The 21890-nt window shown below is 38.3% G+C and overlaps 1 protein-coding gene across 1 annotated transcript; it reads left to right on the top strand.

The window, feature by feature from the left end:
- The first annotated feature begins 10224 nt into the window (after positions 1–10224).
- Positions 10225–18879, top strand: LOC113300313 (serine/threonine-protein kinase STY8-like). The gene is made up of 16 exons (XM_026549527.1): positions 10225–10835; positions 11466–11580; positions 12261–12376; positions 12576–12710; positions 12928–13000; positions 13330–13440; positions 14525–14575; positions 14848–14987; positions 15081–15188; positions 15395–15468; positions 16236–16411; positions 16926–17021; positions 17843–17923; positions 18008–18058; positions 18283–18423; positions 18500–18879. Exons 1-16 carry the CDS (start codon positions 10630–10632, stop codon positions 18545–18547), a joined length of 1722 nt encoding a protein of 573 aa, XP_026405312.1. The 5' UTR covers positions 10225–10629; the 3' UTR covers positions 18548–18879.
- The last annotated feature ends 3011 nt before the right edge of the window (positions 18880–21890 follow it).

The following is a 21890-nucleotide window of genomic DNA, read 5'->3' as shown; positions in this document are numbered from 1 at the left end:
ACAATTGGAATCAGTTTCGATCTTATTGTCTTTACACCAGAGCCGTCATCCAAAACATCTCTAGACAACTACAAGCACAAGAATGCGACAACACTGAGTGTGTCATTCAACACCTTCCCTGGCTTCGGTATCAAAGGATACCATTCAGATACCCACCAAGAATATAAACATTTCTTGGAATCATCTTTCGCATTATATACCGCAATTTTCTCAACCAGAGCTATACATCATGCATCGTCTTCATCAGACCAATCAAAATCAAAATCTCCTACGACCAAGAGACCCAACAAAACACTTACACTTTCCAAAGTGATAGTCATCTCGCCCTATCTACATATAGTTGTATGAGTAGGAATGCACCATCGAGAAATGAAAGAAATCAAACCTGGTATATCTTTCCTAATATAGAACTTTGCAGACGCCTTAACAACTTCAGAGATTTGTGCCTTATCCAAATTTCCCCTGATATAATTATCACCAAACATCTATCTTATCCATGCTTCCCAAGAGCGGAACGGAGTTTGACAAATTTTGAAGTCCACTGGAGAAGCTGGCTATTCATTCTTCTGGAGACAAAATGTTATTACACGGTCTGGGGAAATCGAAGGCGTTGCTTCTACATCCTATGAATTAGTAAGGAGAGTTATCACATGATCAGGATGAGTCCTTGGGATCGTGTAAGACACTTCGAAGAAGTCATCATCTATATTTGGCTTGTCTCTGGAATCATTAATGCTTCCTTACTTAGCGGTGGAAATATTCCCAGGTGACATCTTATCAAAATAAAAGTTTCTTATGTTGCTATTCACTTCTGAGTAACTACATGAACAAGATAGGAAAAGAGTTACCACTTCTCTACATACTTTTAAAGGGAAGACCCATGCATGCAAGTTCTTATCAAGATTTGTCACTAATGGTCGAAGTTATATGGATAAAGAAATATGGAACTTACGTGCCAGTGGGAATGGTGGATGAAAATACATTCTCGTAAAAAAAAAAAAATCAGCCACGGGATATACACCCACCACAGGTCGAGCTAGGGTTTACACCCAATCAAACAACAATTTTTTTTTCATTTGTCGCGGGTATTACACCCACGGCCGGAACGTAAACTAGGTTTTATGTAAAAAAAAAAAAAGAGAGAGAAAAAATAGCTCATACCTCGAATTCTTCTCTCTCGTCTTGCAGTTGATCCTGGTGAGTGATTTGTTACCAATGTTGCTTCTAGTGCTCACCCTAATACCGCCAACGACGGAAGATCATTCATATTGGGATAAATTTTCAAGATCATGGAAGTTACACCTATAAATAAGGTTTACACCTGGGAAAAATGGGGGGGGGGAGCAAGATGCACTTACCTTCAAACCGGTGATTGAATCTCCCGGTGATGGAACTATTAGTGACAACGCCCAAGGGACGCACACTGCTAAAGATGAAGGCACATAGGATGAACGAGCGAAAGATAAAAAAAAAAGAGAGGTCGACAACCCTTTTATATAAACTGGTTTCCAGAATCCAAATGAAGGGAGGATTCCTTCTTGGTCCATGCACATATATAGTTAGCTGAGCCTGCCTCACTCTTACCCTATAGCCGAGCTAGCAACACGTCAATGCAAAGGCCACCAGATGCACGGTCCCGCTTCCGAAATCCAAGTTAAATTTTCCTGGTAATTTCCATCTACTTCGTCGTGTCAATTTTATTTTCGTCTATCACCATCTAGTGCTTACCCCGCAACAATGTCACTGTTACGTGCTCAGCAGGGGACTTAATGTTGATGGTGGTTTTTAGTTCAAGACTAAAACTGAAAAATTCCATATTTATATGTCTTTGTTCTGCAAAGAAATAGAGCCATTTAAAGCTGGTGAGCGCCTACACCTCTCTGCTTACATATGTACTAAGAAATTCATTATATTTCTATACGAAGTTTAATTAGAATAATGTTGGTTGCAAAAATTCCAAGTATTCTTTAAATTTTGTTAAACTCCTGCTCGCATTATTCCTTAATGCAGAGCCTGCTGAGTATCTATCCTATGATGTGTTCCCAGCTGAACTCTTAGTACTAACATGATATGACAATTAATGTTCACTTTCAATTGAGTAACATGAATTTCTCGAAGTGCTAATTAAGATGCACATGAAGGTACTCAATTAAAGGCGCGCCGGTGCGCCAGTGAGATCAAAGTTGCGCTGCTCTCCGAGATAAAAATTAGTGATTTGGTATCAATGTGCAAAATTCACCAAAAATTGATTAGTTTTGTATCGATTCACAAAATTCAAAATTTTGACCTAATTTTGTCGATTTATAAAAATTAGGTTTTTTCCCCCAAAACGGAGCCTGCACGATATCTCGATCCCTATTGGTCGAGATTAAACCTAGGAAAGCTATGAAAGCGCCCCCAATAGGAATAGAATCCTACCAAAAGTCGAAAAATAAGAGAAAAAGGGAAACTACGACAATTAAGGGCAGCAGCAAAAGGGGCGCGACCGCACCACAGTCGCCGACACTTGGCCGGACGGTTTGCCCTAGCTGGCGCCTTCCATCACCGACCGGACCTGCCTCATGTTGTTGCCCCTCAGCCCCTTTTTCAAATCAACCAATCATATCGCTTCTAGCCTACCTGCTGCTACTCCAAATTATTAGCCAAAGTAGGATAGTTGCGCTATCTCTTATATAAGAAAAATAATCTAAACCGTCCAAGTCAGTCGCGGAACGATCATGACCGTACGACTTGGCCGGTAGATTTGACGAGCTTGGCTACCTCCTGGCGCGACCAAACAAGTTCCATGGTACTTATCGACGGGCCACTTTTATATAAGCCATTCAGAACTCTCCTAGGCCCCAAGCACCGTTCAAAATTGCTATCCAAAGTAGGCTAGTCGAGCAGCTTCAAAAAGGGTTTTAATTAGGTTAAGACCGCCCATGGAAGTCTTAAATTGATTACAACTGCCCAACTTAGCCGTCCGAATCAGCTGGCTTAGATTCAATCTTGTGTGACCAATGAGGTGCGATTATGCTCGCCGGTGACCCATCTTTGGCCTTGACCAATCACGTCGCTCCTAGCCGGCGGGTTCCGCTCCAAATCATAGGCTAAAGTAGGCTAGTCATGCTACTTATAAAAGTATTAAATAAATTCAACGACAATCAACAACCGCCGCAAATCATCTTAACCATCCAACTTGGCTAGCTGATTTAACCGGCTTACATCTAATTTGGGTCGACCAATGAGATGTCATAATGGCTACCAGTCATCCTTCTCATATGAGGACCGGTTACCCCGTCCCCAACCTACACCCAACGGCTCCTGGAAGCTGCTCAAAGATGGTCGGTCATACTTCTTTATAAGACTGTGAAATCCGCGACTGGTTTGAGCAGGCTATGAACAACGATGCTTTACATGCATCGATTATGTTTAAGCTGCTTGCATAACAACGATACTTTACAAGTATCAATTACAAACGATAATAATTTAATTATTTAACCTAAAAGCACCATATGCCATTTTCCGAGCGCCGGTTCAGAGTAAATCTTATTCATACGACTTGATTTGCCACTTAAGACCACCTTCTGCTTAGCTTGCGCGTGACTGGTCGCAATTATTAGGTCTTGCAAATAAGAACCACTCAACAATTAAAGGGTGAGACTTGTTACATTCTTTGTGTAACTTGCTCCATATTTTCTACAAAAATACTCGAGATATCAAACATGTCACAAATTGGGGGATGTTCATCAGAGTATTGGTCAGGCGGTTTACATCGTGCGGCGTGCAACACGCCCATTAAGAGAAAGTGTCTGGAATAGCAGATAGATGACAGGTAGAGGAGTAGTGGGAGAACAAACAGTCCAGTCTTCCTATAACAATAAGACATGGTTTTTCACCACTCACTCATGATCTCCACTACTTCACAACTCCCACTTCCAACGAGATCAGTATGTTCGACTATGACTTGTATAAATAGATTTCTCAATCTATTTCAACCAACAACATTGGTTATCAACGCAAGTATTCATAAACCACCCATAATTTACAGCTTACACTTTGCAATCATATTCTACATTCTGATACAAGTCACAAAAAACTACACTTTACAAAGTTCATCATTATGATATCAACACATTCTCTGCTTCCCTCCCTAAGATCAATTCTTCTCCTTCGTTTTGTGACTGAAACAAGTATGGAACAACCATTTCTTGGTTTATGCCAGAATTGTACAAATTGATCACTCGAATCTAAAGTACTCCCATGCAGTACATTTTTTTAGGGTTTAGATTCGTTTCTCATCGACATACCCAAATTACCATTTTCATAAGAATCAATTTTTACCCTACTAAAATATGGTTCTCGGCCGCCTTTGGGTCCATGCCAACAAAGCCAAGTTCGATACACCTCCGCTGCAGAAGTCGCCATTGAGGGACCCACCCGATAATGTCGAGGAGTCAAAGAGCCCTACCAGCCGCTCACCTTCAACATAAGATGATCCATATGTGGAATAGACGCTCGAAGAAAGGATTAGGCTACGCACCCCTGGATCGCAACCGCAAGTAAGTCATGTTTAGCAACTCTCTGTGCAATCATCTATCGCCGACTCGTCAAAACTTGGGGACTTAACCCGGATATCAATCTCACTCTTAATCTGTGATGCGAATGGAAAGCTGATCCTTTTCAAAAATTTGTTAGATGGCTAGGAGTCATCTCTACTGAAGGAAAAGAAGTTGGTAACCAAATTATCCAGAAGATGTGTCAATCTAAGATAACAAAACCCAATCTTTTCCAAGTCGGTGACACAGCTGATAAAATTACTACATCCCCTGGAGAAAAACCATACCTGGTCATTGAATCTATATTAGGAGGGTATCATAAGCTCGTTAACACTGGCAAACCAGCAGGAGTAGTTATACATGGAAAGTGGCTTAAAGTTATCAAAGCTTAAGCACTTCACCACCTTTACCCAATTTCCAAGTTATATGCAATTTTTATAATTCCTCCAAAATGTCTGCAACGCCTTGCTTTCATGCATAGAGTTTTCAGCTCATTTAATTAGACGTACTATTTCCCTGTTTATTAGAAAAAATCATTCGTCTATCATGCATTCAAAATCCCAATAAATAAAACCACGAAATCCGGGTATCTCAGAGACGCATGAAACTCTCAAGAAAAACTATTAAGAGAAGAAATCCTTGAAGATCGGTTCAGCGCCATCAATGTATTCTTTCTCCGCCTATGCAAGAGCCTTAACTCTCAGGGAAATTTTTCAGTATCATTTCTAGCCTTGGTAATCACTCTCACATTGCGGCGCAATCATCCAACACGAGTTTAGAAGTCTTAGCCTTCTCTAAGAGTTAGATTCCGTCAAACTTGAAGTCGAAATTCAATTCCAGCACTTGGATAGTCAATGGCTGCAGTTATCATTGCATTAGTGTCCTACTCAACGATATCGCTTGGAACATCATCTTTGTGGACCGCATCTGAAGAATAACCTGAACCGCACTTGAATACTAAAGCTTTACACGGAATCCACACACTGTCTGGAATCCATTCAGCAGATAGACAACAGAAGGAGACGTCAACCTTCCTGGATTCGTTTACCTGATCATACCCATGACATGGGGACTTCGCCTCAGTTACCACTAACTTCAACCATACCGGCCAATCATGGAGGCAACGCTGAATTAATAATTATCAAGATGCTCCCAGAAGTTCAGAAATCAACAATCATCGGTGAGGAACGAGATGACGAATCCTTTATAAGAAGTATTTATCTATGTCTCTGCTACGACATACCGAAAGGGAATATCAAACAGATACATGGGCTAAAAGATGTGTCTCTTTCACTGAAGTTCATGGAGTCTCAAGAATTGCACGGGATTACAACTTACAAATGTCCATGCACGGATGACTAGCCATACAAACTCTGAATCAGGTGATTTCTTTTGCATATGATAGCTTCCTATGTTAGCTTCAAAGGTTGGGGTCAAACATCAGAACCGACATCGTATGAAGACTCTAAGTCTCTTGTAACCAATAGTGCGCCAATTAGGGTTACCCTGCGAGATTTGATAAAATCAACCTCAGAAGAGACCTCATCCACCTATGGTTTTGCATCATCCTGAAGATAGCGATCACCATTGAAGGAAATCAAATCATCGAGAAAACCTACCTGGTGCCACAGATGTATGACAATAGAAGAGCTCGAGAAGTTGGAGATTAACAAAGACTTTGCCACAACGAAAAGAAAGAAGAGGAGTGAATATGAACTCCATAACTCACGACCGTGGTATATAAAGAAATAAGGACTCCCTCCTGGCCCGATAATGGCCAGCTAAGGCCCGTTGCCACACGACTTCTACCATGGATATATGAAGTCCGAACTCCTCCACGTGAATGGTGATAACCACTCAAGATGGAGATAACCACCCAGGCTGACAGATGTGAACGTGCTGCTCGGACATGCTCGCACCCCGCCTCCAAGAATCCTCAATGGTTGGACATCGTAGCGATACAGATAAGTAACTATCCTTCTACTTATAAACTTTGAATTCCTTAGCGCCATTGTCACCATCCAGTGGTTACCACGAAACATGTTATTTCCGCGCTAACCAGAAGACTGATGTTAACGGTGATCTTTTGACAAGGATACAAATTGTAAAATTACTCTGCCTCGGTTGTAGAAGTGTAATATGAGAATCTTTGACCCGACATCAGAATCAAGAATTTGTATCTACAACACATATTTCGCAAGAGAATCAGTAATGCATATCCGACCTCTGGTTTAACCGTCGCATTATGTATATGTATATATTTATGGAGTATTTCAGTACCAATATTGTACTCTCTTTATCATACTGATTGGACAGCTTCTAGACGGATTGGCCGCTAGTATAGAGCAATATCGTCCTCAGGTTTCCACTGACGCTGATGACGACTAACCTTCAGATGGTCTCTTCCTGTACAAAATAAACATGCTACTAAATGTGTTATATTAATATGCATATCCATATCGAGTATCATCTTAAGTCGCAAACCCCCACGGGTGTGTTCCTTGAACATGCTATATCGGCGCTATTGTATTCAATTTCATAATGGAATGGCATTTTATTCTAAATTTTGATATGGAATATTGCCACGGATCAAACCTTAAATTATAGCCATCCAATGATTATGACATTAGGTCATAATCAGTGGCATAGATATCATGGCACCTTGGCAAGCTATAACAAAGTCCATAGCTTGCATTGCATCTCTTATAGTTGGCCAAGGTCACAAAATAGCCGGTGCAGCTCATAATGCTCCAGCTAAGATAATAATGAACTTATGACATAAATGGAATCACCCCTAAATTATCGCCAAGTCCGCATATATTTCATAGCCAATGCCGACTTGGCAAGCAACGAACAAAATTGTGGCATAGCCGCTATCGCGCCTATAGGCAGTGAATCACGGCCAATTCGTAAATCCTAAATTGGACTGATCTTGGCCAAGACCGCGACATAACTTTCCACGCTCAAAAAAACTTGGGCCAAACCTTGGACAAATCCGTAACATAGCTAGTACAACTCATACAACTTGGACATGCCTTGGACAAGTCCGTGACCTAGCTTACCATGCTCAAATCAACTTGGCCAAGTCCATGGCCTAACCTTCCACGCTCAAAGAAAAACTTGGCAAGGTGAGTCCAAGTCCGTGGCCTAGCCTTCCCCGCTCGTATAACTTGGCCAGATCTTGGCTAAGTCCGGAGCTCTTCTGCTATTCTCACATCTCCTAGGCTAGCTAACGCCAGCTCCCTTTGAAGACTTCCTACGACTTCTTAGATCTTGTCCAAGTGGGTTATCGCTTCATGGGCCCTTGTCCAAGCTTCGTCCAAGTCCGTATCATAACTATGAGACCTTAGCTAATTGCGACCAAATCCGTGGTATATCCATTATAACTCGTGGGACCTTGGCCACCCGCGACCAAATTCATATCGCATGAGCTACGACTTTATGGGACCTTGAGCAGCTATGGCCAAGACCATAACATAGACTATTTTACACCTACAGGTCACAAACACGTTATGGCCAAATTTGTGGAACCTTAATATGCTATTAGGGGCCATGAACAATCAACGACTTAAAAAAGGATCTAATATGAACATTAGCTACACCAACTTTAGCTTAGCTCTATCCAAACTCGACTTGGCTATCCTAGTTGAAGTAGAAATCTCATCTCAATAGCCTTAGGCGAATTTAGGTCAAATCCTAATTCTCGGCTATGACCTGACCACATCATTCTTATGCCATAATCGGTCAATACCGAGCCATAGCCATAGCCAAATAATACATTGGCCTAATCACTATGGATGACTACTAACATGCTACAACAACATACATGTGCCACGAAAGTCTGTGGCTAAGGTATGATCCGATTATTTCGGTCTCAATCACCTTGGGACCTTGGGTAGCCTTGGATATACTAAGCCACTTTTAAGACCGCAGCTTGTAAAGCTAGCGCCGCCTCAAGTCCGAGACATGCCACACGTCACCTTAGGTCCAAGACAGGCCACCACAACTCCTTTGGACAGTGGCATAACTTATTCAGCTATTGGGCAAGTAATGGCCCCACCATTCCTCTCTCATCTGTTGTAGCTAAGGAAAAAGATACTAAGCTGCTATAAAACCGCAGCTTGCCAGGCTAAGCACTAGTGCTATTTTGGGAAACAACGTGCCAAACCCTAATGCCTCATTAGGTCACTGCGCCATCCTATGCCAATAGTCCCAATTAGATCTAATTACGATTTTGGCGGCTAAGATCAAGTTCATTGAGCCGTTTTCTAGATTTCAGCCTATTAGGCTAATCATGACGCCAATATAGGCTATGACGACGTCATTATAGGCCACTATGCCACTTGCTATTTTATCGCCATAAATAAGCCATGAACGTATCATGCCAAAGGCCATTTGATTATTTCGCACTCCAACACATCATTTGAAGATTATGGCCCGACATATTTTTCTCTATTTTAGCTATAGTAGAAAGTGTGTACATGCTATGCTACTTTTACGCCACTAGCATGCCATGCTAATTTATATCATCACAATTGACTATTAACATGTCAAGCCATCTTCTAGCGCCTCAACAGGCTATTAGCTTTCCATGACACCTTAGCTAGTAACAACCAAGTTGTTTTCACAACAACTCTACAAAACACGATCAAACATGCCTATAATACGCATGGCATATCAATGGCTATGATTTAGCCTGAACAAGATGAAGTCCACGACTCTTCTAGAATGCCTACGAAACATCAAAATACATCACATGGGAGGATTCTCCATGGGGTATTGGTTTGGTGGTTTACAACAACATGCGGCGTGGCAATACCCCATATGAAAAGCTACAGGTAGTGGTGACGGTTACAAGCAGTTGGAGAGATAGTGGGATAATGATACAAAGGGGTTTTCCAGAAACTTCCCTAATATATCGCAGCTTACCTATCTCCACATTCGCCATCTCTCCACAATCTCACGACCTCCGCTACTTACAGGAAAGCAACGTGTACCCCTAACTATTATAAATAGGCCACTTAGCATATTCAGATAACATAACAAGCTTTCATACCCAAAAGTTCTGTTATTCTTCATAGTTTTTAATACCCACTGCAATTTTTTTAATTTTTCTGCTTCCCTCCCCTAAAATCAACCTGTCTTCTTCTCCTCGTAACCGAAACAAGACGGAACGGCTACTATCGTAGTTTAAGTTTGTCCTATTCAATTTTGGTTTTCAAACCTAAAAAAAAATACCACAACGATGCTTTAGTTTTGCGTAGAAATAACTACTCACAACATGGCAATAGTTTTGCGTAGAAATAACTACTCACAACATGGCAATAAATAAAGAGGGACCATGCTTTAGTTTTGCGTAGAAATAACTACTCACAACATGGCAATAGATAAAGAGGGACCATGTACTGAAGGTATATAATCCGACCACATCGTGGCAACGGATGGGGAAAGAAAAAGAAGAAAATGTTTGGCATTGGGAGGCTTTTCTAAAGAGGCAAAATAGGATCATTATCCATATACATACATTCCGATTAAGGACAGAATCGTAATAAACGTACATATGTCTGCGGTACAACTACTATAGCTTTTAGTAACCTATCCATTTATCTTCTTTCATTTTTTTTCTTTTTTCTTACTAGTGCCGAGAAAAGTAAAACATCTAAAATCCTCCTTTGTTTTCTCTTCTTCTACTTTGTTGTTGTCTACATCTCGTTAACATTTTCTTTCTTTCTTTTCAAAGTCTCTTTATACACCAAACCAAACCAAACCAAACCTGACATTCATTCGTCAAAACATTCCTATCTCTCTTTCTTTCTACAGTAATGGAAGACAAATTCACCCTTGATAAATAGTTATTTTCTCCTCAGATTCCTCTAAATTTGTCAAAGATTCTTCTCAGTTCGTTGACTAACCATTAGATCTTCTTCTCCTATATATATTTATAGCTATCTTTCTTCCTTGATTGATTCAAGTTTTGATTCTTCTTAGTCACTTTCTGAGCTTTTCAGGGTCTTTATTCTTCTTTCCTGTTTCTTGCTGATGAGTTGGTATTCTTTTGCCTGATATTGGGAAAAAAGAGAATATTAAAAATATGGAGTTGATTGAAGGAGTTGGAGAGAGTTCTACACCGTTACGGAACTCTTTTGGTGGTGGTGGTGGTGGTGGTGGTGGTTTTAGTGCACATGATGTAAGAGTTGATGTATATAATAAGCTGGTTGAGAATGGAAACGATGAGGTTGTTTATAATCCGGAGTTTCGTCATCAATTGGATGCTCACTTTAATCGATTGCCGGCTCGGTAATAATCACTTGATGTTTTTTTTGGTCTTTGAAATCTTATCTTGTTTTTGTGTTTTGGAGAGTTTAGGTTATCAAGATTATGATATGATTGTTGTTGATCATTTTGTTAGGGATTTCACATAATATTATAAATCTTTTCCTACAAAATGAATTCATTAGGCTTCATATGCATCTAGCTACAATTAAGGAAACTTATTTGACCACACTGGTGGACTTGCAATTGACTTCAATAACGAGCAAATTACTGAAAGAGAAATTGGTTAGAGATATTCATTGGGAAATGAGCGGATGATTACAAGGTTCCAGCACACCCTTGTGCTGACCACGCAGTGGCTGCAGTGTGGAAAACCTATTATAGGTTTCGATATCGGCTGTGTTGAACATTGGGGAGCAATTGTAGACATGTTTCTTGTAGCAGAAACATGGTACGTTTGACATATATTGCGTTGGCCGCTGACCAACTCCAGGCCTTTGATGTAGATGTTTAGATTATTTTCATTGAATGGTTTGTATTTGTTACAGTGTACTCAAACAATTTTATGCTCATTTGTAATTGACTTTGGCTGGATTATGAAACATTGTGCATGGCGAGTGAATATTATTTCTTTTGGTGCATTTTTTGTTGAAGGTATGGACTAGATGTGAATATGGATAGAGTCGAAGATGTGTTAATACATCAGAAGCTTCTTGCTGAAGCAATGCTCCCGGGGAGGTGTCCTGTTTTCCATGTTCGATTTTTGGAGGTACTACCTTTTATTTTATAGTGTCAGATTGAGAAGCAGTAGTCCAGATCTTGAATACTAGCTTCTACGGTTGTCATGTAATGTCAGATGCACTGTTCTCGAACCAAGATTGTTTCTACTTGGTACTTCCAGAGATGAACTTTTTTTTTTTGGTTTCTAGCAAGACAATATGGATCCAGATAGATAAGACATCTTAGTGTAGGAGGCTGCCACCCCTTTTGCCAGACAACGGCGCTTCACTTCTGCATCTGCACTCTGTCCTCCTTTACATTCATACAACTTTGACCAACGATGAAAAACATGTTTCATGCTTTATCTAATAAGCTTCTTACCTTCTACAAAAGATTCGATGAGAAACCTCCATGCGTTGGCCTAGTTAACCTTTAAAATATTAGCGGACCAGCACATGCATAGTGAAGGTGCAAAATGTTGAAATTATGCTCAATTTCGACTGCAATGACGTATAATTTTGCACTGTCTGTGATGTTACAAGCTGTAAGATCTGTATGGACTTCTATATACCACTGTTATTGCAAGATATGCGTCTCAGATGCCGTATCATACTGTTGTTTGCGTCTGCTAGTACTGGATAAGATACGTGCATTTTTCTTCTCTTTCATTTCGTGTGTGGACTTTAAATATCTTTGCGTACTTAGTTTCCTTTCTGTTGTGCTTTGTAGAATATTATGACAAAAGCAGATGAAAATGGTGATATTCAACAGCCAACAAAAGTGCCATCTGCTTCGACAGCAAGCTTAAATGCAGAAGACGAAGGCATTTTGCCATCAAATAACAGGTGTTTTTCTAGAGTTTTTCTACTATGTGATATGACTTTCCTTAATATGTCCTCGATCTTGAATGGGTGAATAGAATACCGCAGACTTGAGTTATTATTTTATGATGCATGCATGTTTAGTTGGTTGTTTTTATATCACACTTTTATTTGCTGATTTTATGGTTCATTCATTCAAGGTTTCTTTCTTTGTGATTGGTAGCACTTCTGCAAGTAGAAACAGAAATAGTGATGTTGATTTCGAACCTTGCTCAAAGCTTGAGGACTTGAATTTGGATATTAGGATGATTGCTGAAGGAACCGAGAGAAACAATGCCATAGAGAATTTATCTATGAGGTACTATTTTGCAAGCTATTTGTGATGCATATGGATCTCCTTAGTTTTGTATTTTGTCTGAATATTTGGCTCAATGCATCATACAGTTTCTTGTGCCTCTAGCAAATTTTGGTCAATTATATTGCACGGAACTGATACATTGTACATAAACCTACTTCGTTCATTAGTTTGCCTTCGTTTTGAGAGAATACTATCTGAATGATGAATCATGATGCAGGCAAGAAGTTCCATATGCATCAATACATGAAATTATATTTTCTACCCTTGACAAGCCCAAGCTTCTTAGTCAGGTATGTGCACTACAGCCTTCATGGTTTCTTTGTGGTTGTTCGAGTTACTTGCAGATACAATATGTTATATTCTTACTAATTGGTTTCCATATTATATCTTCACTTGAACATCTGTAATATTAGTAAACCTTGCAAACTTCTCTTTACACCATTTAGACGTCCTCCACTTGAATTCAGTATGCTGCTTCATAGCTCTAAATACTTTTTCTCTACTTTTATGCTGATGAGTTGGTCATAGAATTGTCTACTTGAACTTTATGTTTATCTTTATTAAGAATAATATCATGATTATGTATGAAGTTTATAAATCTTGTGGCGTGGTCTTCTAGCTATCTGCTTTGCTCTCCGACATAGGACTAAACATCCGTGAAGCTCATGTCTTCTCAACAATTGATGGCTACTCTTTGGATGTGTTCGTCGTAGATGGATGGGAATCTGAGGTAGATATTTCTTTGCGCAGCATATTTTGTTAAGTGTTCTTAACTGTTTTCTTTTCCCGAATAGAATGAATATAGTAATTACATGTTAGAAATAAAAAAATTCCTATTTGTTTCACCATTGCCTGTATAAAGTTTCATCTTATCTGTTATTGCTGATTTGAATTGTCTAATTATTTTAATTGTAACTTGTACTTGTTCTTGGTATTTTGTACACTACCTGGTCAATGACGAATAGTATATTGTTTGAGCCAGCTTTAGCTACATCGAAAGTGAACTAGCAGTCACCTTTGAGAACATGAATGACTAGATATTATAACAACATGTCTCACTAGATGTTGATCATAAGTTATTTTAAAGTCCCAGCTGGTCGTGATGCTGTAATAATTTGTATCCCCCAAGTCCTTCGAGTCTACTAAGACTCTGCACATATCCAACAAAACATTCCGTTCAGGTTTTCAAGAGACTTGACTCGAGGGCATCTTGGAACCTCCAGCGAAAATGGCTCTAACTTGGAGCTTTAGCTGGTCAGGAAACTTGGAAAGTGCAGATCAAAAGGGTTCATTGGGATGCTTGGAACACGTACATGCTCGAAAAGAATTACAAATATCTTTAGCTGTCAACAGTGGGGATAATCTTACTTCGAAGAATTAGATATTTTTATCGTAGTATCAGTTGCTGAAATATGATTCTGGAAGTACTGCACTAACGTTTTGGCTAGATATGAAAAGTTAAATTCACCTTAAGCTCCTTATAAAGTGTGTATGTATTCTTTATATGGTTACACCTCTGTTTAGGTACCCCTCTGGTTTCTCGTAAAGTTTTGTTTTTTATTAACGGTTTTCATGACCTTAATACTTTATTCTTAACTATGTCTGCGTTGACTATCCGTACTCATGCACGGATGTTCTACTGTTATACGTTCGTGGCCCTATATGTGATAGTTCACATCTTAGGCACAACTTGTACTTGAACCTAAAAGGACAGTAACATGATAATTTATTAAGGAGCATCGTGATTCTATTCATTCTATTACAGGGATCTCTGCCAAGCCCAAATGTTGCTGACTTTGCAATGATGTGGCCAGGACACAGATGGGTTGCATAAAGCGCTGGAGGAAGCAGTTGCTAGGAGCGAGGTGAATAGCTTGTTCCTCCGTTTATACGAGCTTCATTGTTTATCCTCTGTTTGGTTGGTGTGAGTTATACCTTTATTTCGGATCATACTTACAAGGCAATAGCAAGTACCTTGCCAAAAAACAAACCCGAGTAAGCTGTGTTAGTACTTCATAGGCATGGCATTATAATGGTTGCAGGATGCGAATTCTTGGCTGAATTGTATGAACTATGTTCATATGGAAAATCACTATTTTAGACGACAGCGATAATGATATGGTTACTTTAAATATAGGGAACCTGGTCTGGTTCTTCCCCTTCTCATTCAGGCTTGGAGAAGGCACTAGCAATAGAACCAAAATGTGGCGATTGGGAAATCGATAGGCGATTGTTGAAGATAGGAGATAAAATAGGATGTGGATCTTGTGGAGATTTGTGAGTCGCAATTTAAACTCTCCGTTTTTACTTTTTGTTTTGTATTTATCCATACTATGCTGCTCATGTATTGTATATTGTGCTTTCTAAAAGATGTCGTGGAGTTTATCTGGGTCAAGATGTTGCTGTTAAGGTTCTTAAACCTGAACATCTGAATGAAGCTTTGGAGGCAGAATTCGCACAAGAAGTAACAATCCTAAGGTTAGTGGCTTGGTGAAATTTATGCGGTTTGCTTTTAGTTTGAGCATTATGTTTTCGTAACCCAACTCCATTTGCATTGAGTTTATCAATAAGATGAAAGAAGTACAATGTGTTTATGTCATGATATCTATCTGTCTTCTGAAACTCTGAACCTGTCTGGGAACTATTTCCTGTTTACTCTTTTTTTCCTTCTTTTATCATTGCAGAGAGGTTCAACATAAAAATGTTGTTCGTTTCATTGGTGCCTGCACAAAGTTTCCAAATTTGTGCATTGTAACAGGTAAAGTAAATTTAATTGATTATTAATTTGTCATACTGTTATAACATTTAGTTTTCTCTTTATGAATGTGATCCACTAATCATGCAAGTATACTCTTCTGATTTTATAATTATGATTGGTTGTTGGCTTTTGTATATCTTGTTCCACAGATGGTTCTCTTGTACTGTTTTTTTTCTTCTCAGTATTGAGCTAATGCTTACCCCACTCTATGCTCTATCTTCAAAACATCAAATATATCCCCCCTTAACGAACAACTCAGTGTAGCCATTTTGTCTCTTTATAAAACCCCAAAGAGCCCCAGTGTTTCATAAAGTGGGTTTGTGCATTGTCTACTAAATCCTCCAACAACTACTCTCTAGAGGACCGACAAACACCGTAATTATTAGAATGCAAGTTAATTACTTATATCCATTCCTATCTCCTTGACCGTCCCAAGATACGCTCATGTCATTCATATCTTAGTATAAGTTTCAGCAGGTTCCCTTTATTCTTGTTGATTTTTCTAATTTTAAGTGGTCAAAGCATGTCCAATAACCATGAATAAAATCACAGAAAAGTATGAATTAACCAATTTGAGTGTTCCAGGAACTATCAGGGGGCCTTAGGTGCTTGTTAGAAACTATCTCCTATCCCTTTCTTGACCAGGGATTGAAAGCCTGGCACCGATGAGTGTTTCTGACTTTTGGTTTAGTTGTGCATGATGAACTTTTCTTTAACGTCAGTGCAGCCTCTCCTTCTTATTCATAATTTTTATTTCTTGGTTGCAGAATATATGCCTGGAGGAAGTCTTTACGACTTTCTGCACAAGCATCATAATGTCTTGGGACTTGGTCATCTGTTGGAATTTGCAATCGATATTTGCAAAGGAATGGAGTATTTGCACCAAAAAAACATAATTCATAGGGATCTGAAAACAGCCAATCTGCTGATGGATATTGATCATGTATGTAGCAATTTGTGGATACAAACTATTTAAGGACATTTTATAATTCAGTACTGCATGATTGTTTTATATATTTATGATTGCTTTTCTTAAAAATAGATAATTTTCAGGGAGCTTGTCTAATTTCTTTTTGGGACTGTAAATGCTTAATATCAGGGAAGTCAAAAACTTAAGGTTTAACTTAAATAGTTAATTCCACCATATCTAGTCTAAGTTGTGGTTGCTATGTTTTACTTCTTGTGTTTCATATAACTGATCCTCTTTATGTGCTTTTCCTTGTCCTAATTTGTAAAAGCCAATGGCTACCTTCCACTCTAGCATTTCATCTAGAGGACAGGAAGCATGTTGTTTTGGCCACTAGCTTTTGATCCATAATTATGCTACTACTTACTTAAATTGATTGCATTTTGTCGGCATGCAGTTTCAGCCTACAAAAGAACGAAGCTCTGTTGTATGTCTTTGCTGAAGTTAGCTCTTGTTGTCTAAATCTCACCATTTGATTTGAATTCAACAGGTTGTAAAAGTGGCAGATTTTGGTGTCGCTCGTTTCCAAAGTCAAGGAGGGGAAATGACCGCAGAAACTGGAACATACAGATGGATGGCACCTGAGGTTTGATTCTTCTAAACCCCGCTGCCTTCTACCAGTACCACTTGAATTTCATCCACTAGATATTTTTAAAAATACATGTGGAGGATTGATAGGAAGGAATAATTAAGCTGTACTGCATGTTTCCGCTTGGGGAATCAGACAACCTGAAAAAAGAGTAGTAAATGGTCTAATGAACTTGCATATAGCATGCAGTCTGTAACTTCTTGAGCATGATGTGGGTTAGTTTTGGTTTCATTTTTGTTTTTCCCTTGTTGAATCTTGAACCTGAATTTCTGGGCTGTTCAAGATGTGTTCGCCACACTACTGGGACTTCAATATATCACCTGATAAATTTCTTTAAGACATTTGCAAGTCTGGGAAGGTTCACTTTGTATTAGTTTCACATTGCGAGATTTCTAATGAACGTGACTACTTGTTATACCATGCTCATGCCTACATTTTCACTCCATAGAGTTCTTATGTTTCGTACTTCAGCTTTTGGTATTATAGTTCACCTATAATTCAATAGTTGCTCTTACTAGTAGACATTCATTATAAAGTGCAAGTGGTCTATAAATTCAACATCGCTAGTGGTAACATGAGGTCAGAGTAGTGTGCAGTACTTTTGCTTCTTCAAATTCTTTTACTTATGATTATCTTTCTTTCCTTTTTTTAAATTAAGGTCTTTCTATATGATGTTCTTTTTAGTTGATGAAGAGCCTATTCACTATGTTATCAGATTTATAAACATCCTTGATTTATGTAGATCCTACTTCATCTAGCAGAAAGTTATATAACTTATTTCACATCCCACTTTTACTAACATATGTTCCATTTTTCAGGTTATAAATCATCAACCGTACGATCAGAAGGCAGATGTTTTCAGTTTTGCTATCGTGTTATGGGAGCTTACAACGGCAAAGGTACTTCTCTCAGTTCCATGCTGGGTCAAAATAGTGGTTTTATTGTGAATGTAATAATCTTTAGCTATGATGTTTTCATTGTAGGTGCCATATGATACAATGACCCCTTTGCAAGCTGCCCTAGGAGTTAGACAGGTTTGTGATCTTAAAGGAAGAATTTATTGTTTGTACCATATGTGCGAACCCCATGTAATGCTGCTACTCCATTTTTAGGAAAAGTATCTTTGTTTAGGGCAGTGATAAAGTGGCTCAGTAAATTTTATTTTGGGCTGAGTTTCCAACTTACTCTGTAGTTGTTTCTTAACATTGGACGTGCATTCATTTTAAAGTTTTTTTTTTTTTGTTGTATTCACATCTAGGGTTTGAGACCGTCAATACCAGAAAACGCAAACCCCAGACTACTGGACTTAATGCAAAGATGCTGGGAAGGGGTTCCCAGTAGCCGGCCTTCGTTTTCAGAGATAATATCAGAGCTCGAGGGAATCCTCCAAGAAGTTAAGGTAAAAAAATTTCTACTGTACTTGAAGTTTCTTTCACAATGACTAAATTCGACTAATGCAAATTATTGTGTTGCAGGCAGCTTCAGAAACGTCAAAGCACACTACTAACAATGTTGATTCGTAACTAATTCTACCGGCTTTCCTTTGCGATTTTCTTGAGTGCTGGTTGTACAGTTCTTTTTTGTTCCTTGTCATACTTGTTTTACTTAAATGGGTCTATCAGAAAGTTATAGAGGTGAAATAGGATGAGAGGAAAATAGGTAAAGGTGTGGCAATTCAATTTACACGGAAAAAAAAGAAAGTATATGAAGATGGTTCCTTTTGTTGTGTCTGGTAGCTGTCAAATGTTCTTTTTGTAATAGATAAGATATTTCTTTCTTTACATTAAGACCTTTGTGTAAAAAAAATCAATCTGTAATGTGATATTTTTCCATAGATATTCTGTTACATTGCAAATTTCAACTGTTACAATGTTCTTGATGTAATCATTTCTTAACCTGCCAAGCTTACCTACAAAATGTTATCTTTTGGTTATGTGATTGGTTTGTAATTTGATGAGAAATGTGTAAACTCAACAGCAGCAAAGACAAGTTGCTCTGTAAGTGGTCAGCGTGTTACACTTGTATCATGTTCATTTGAAGTTTGACAATTTTGTGCGTGTGTTCCGGTTCATGTCATGTATGTTTGCAGGTATGCTACTTGAGTTCTACTGGCCAATAACCCACTGGTATGAACATGATCCGATCGAAATTCAGCCTACTGTAGTGTCAGGCTCAAAATGAGATCGAGCCTATGAATCTCTTTATAACCACGCTTGATCTCAAAATAAACATGTTATAAAGCCGATATTACTTGCAGTCAATTTTGCCATTTGGGTGAATTTGCCACTTCATCTGTATTGGGTTTTCGTTGTATGCTCTAACCGACACCGAGGACCTCGTCGATGGATATATGTACTGTTACTATCTTGAGTCCTTGCGATTTTCAACATCTTCAACTGATAAGACTGAAAAGAGAAGGAAGAAAAATAAAACTTGTCGGATTTATATCATTTTCCTCATCTTTCCCTTTTGAACGAGAATTATATACTCATACTCTAATTGAAACATCTTTTTTAAACGAGTAATCGTAATCAAACCTATCAAAGATACAAATAGTGGAATAAAGTATAGATAAAAAGAAAGTCCTTGGATTCACTGATTGATGAACTTTAATGTCTATGATTCACGTAACATGATTTTGTTTCTTTTGGAACCCTCTCTGTGTATACGACAAGCTTTAAATTTTTCTGGCACTCACTTTTTTCTTTAAATGAGATTACAGAGTAGGTCGCATTTATTTGATTCTACATACCAACCTGCTGGTTGTGGCACGTCGGTATATTTAAAGTATGAAGGGTATTATTGGGGCGTCACTCACACTCGAATAGAGGGGTTTCATTTGGATTCTTAATGTCCAAAAATGTGGTTATGGGATATCCTAACACATATACAAAATGTTTACATTATCCTTTAACTAAAATAAAAACTTAAAAACGTAGGTGATTCCACGTCCAGATTTGGATTAATTCCAACCGTAGAATTTTATTTTCATGTAGTTTTACGTCCAGGTTTGGATTAGTTCCAACCGTAGAAGCTCATTTTACGTCCAGGTTTCTTTTAATTCCAACCATAGAATCCGATTTTACGTCCAGTTTTTTTTTAATTCCAACGGTAAAAGTGATTTTACGTCCAGGTTTAAATTATTTCCAATCGTAGAAGTAATTTTACGTCCCGGTTTAGATTAATTTTTAACCGTCGAATTTTATTTGCATGTAGTTTTACGTCTAGGTTTGAATTAGTTCCAATCATAGAAGCTCATTTTACGTCCAGGTTCCTTTTAATTCCAACCGTAGAATATGATTTTATGTTTAGTTTTCTTTTAATTCCAACCGTAGAAGTGATTTACGTCCAGGTTTGGATTATTTCCAACCGTAGAAGTTTATTTTACGACCAATTTTTCTTCCCACAAAAACTGTCCCAGAATTCACCAAGTATACGACAAAATTCATTAATTTAATTTTTATCTAATTAAATGAAATTAGAATTAACTAAATAAGGGTCGTTTAGTCATTACAAAATTATTTTAGATAAGAGGTTTTTGATATTACTTATGAGTGACCCGTTTTTGTCCTATTAAGTGACGCCCCTCTAATGGAATATGACGCCCCAATAATAGCCTTCTAAAATATGGCAGTCCATATTTTGGCCGAGGGGTATAACATCGTAAACTGGGAAATAATTCGTCAAGTTCACCAGGCTTTTGGTTTGGTCCTTGCGCCTTGCTCCGGTGCTCCTTAGCACTTATTAATATTATCGACATGGTATATACTATCGACATGGTATATACAGATGATAAAATAGAAATCCTGTATTTCATAACCCTTGTATGTAAAATGCTTGATTTGTAAAACCCATAGTTGCAGTGAAATTTTGGATGTTGGTATATTCAGAAAAAGAGATATCTTGATTTGTAAAACCCAGAAGCATTTTTCATGTACACTTTGTACATGAAACAATCCCACCTGTAGTTGTAAGAAATCTTACAACTACACTCCACAATAACTGATTCAATCTCTAGGTGATCGTTATGAACTCTTGTTTTTTTAACCAAAGATTAAGAATTTTACAAGAATGATTCAAGTATTACAACAATTCTACTTGAAACCTACGCTCACTTTCTCTCTTTTCCTATTTCTTTTCCAAGACTTATCCTACAATCCTCCCAGAAACAATGACTCTCTCCTTTATATAGGATTTTACATAGTGGATGACAGCTAAGAATCCCATTATTTTCGGGATCTCTATGCGACATATTCGCTCATATACAATCACTCATCTTCGCATAGCATACTTCTTCGCACGATTCTTCACACTTTACTCGTGACTTTGCTGACATTATCTGGTGCGTCATCTCAACTTTGCTGTGTGTGACGCCCTTCGCTTAGGTTGTATTCTTTACTTCGCGTAGTTATTAACGTGTGCGATATTTAACTCCTACATTTTCCTCTTCTCATGTTGCTTATTCTTCAGAGTGAGCGATATGAGAAATTCTCCTCTTGCAAATCGCACATGCTTGTCTTTTTTCATTTTACTTTGCCGACAATTTTCCATATTCCAAGCTCTCCTTATGTACGCGTGTCCTTTTAACAACTCATCTTTCGACACGTCATTTTTAACCGTTCATTTCTTCGGATTAATGAGAATAAATCTTGAAAAACGGGTCGCTCTTTCCTATATATTCTCTTCTATCTTAATCCTTTTATTTCCTTCATTCTTCTTCACCTTCTTTGCAAATTTATATTATTCATTCCCATTCTTTAATGACTCGTGCTGGTAAAAAGATGGAAATCGAATTTAATAGAGTTAAAACCGACTTCAATCAGAGGGGTTATGAACTCTCTTTTCCACCTTCATGTAATTTCGCAT

Source organism: Papaver somniferum, chromosome 1 (assembly GCF_003573695.1).
Source record: "Papaver somniferum cultivar HN1 chromosome 1, ASM357369v1, whole genome shotgun sequence".
Taxonomy (NCBI): Eukaryota; Viridiplantae; Streptophyta; class Magnoliopsida; order Ranunculales; family Papaveraceae; genus Papaver; species Papaver somniferum.
The sequence above is the reverse complement of the archived record's forward strand: the minus strand, read 5'-3'. Positions and strand labels throughout refer to the sequence as shown.

Coding starts and splice junctions, on each gene's coding strand:
- LOC113300313 (XM_026549527.1), top strand. CDS start 10,630: ATGGAGTTGATTGAAGGAGTTGGAGAGAGTTCTACACCGTTACGGAAC. Junction 10,836..11,465: donor TTTAATCGATTGCCGGCTCG/GTAATAATCACT, acceptor TTTTTGTTGAAG/GTATGGACTAGATGTGAATA. Junction 14,576..14,847: donor AAGCAGTTGCTAGGAGCGAG/GTGAATAGCTTG, acceptor CTTTAAATATAG/GGAACCTGGTCTGGTTCTTC.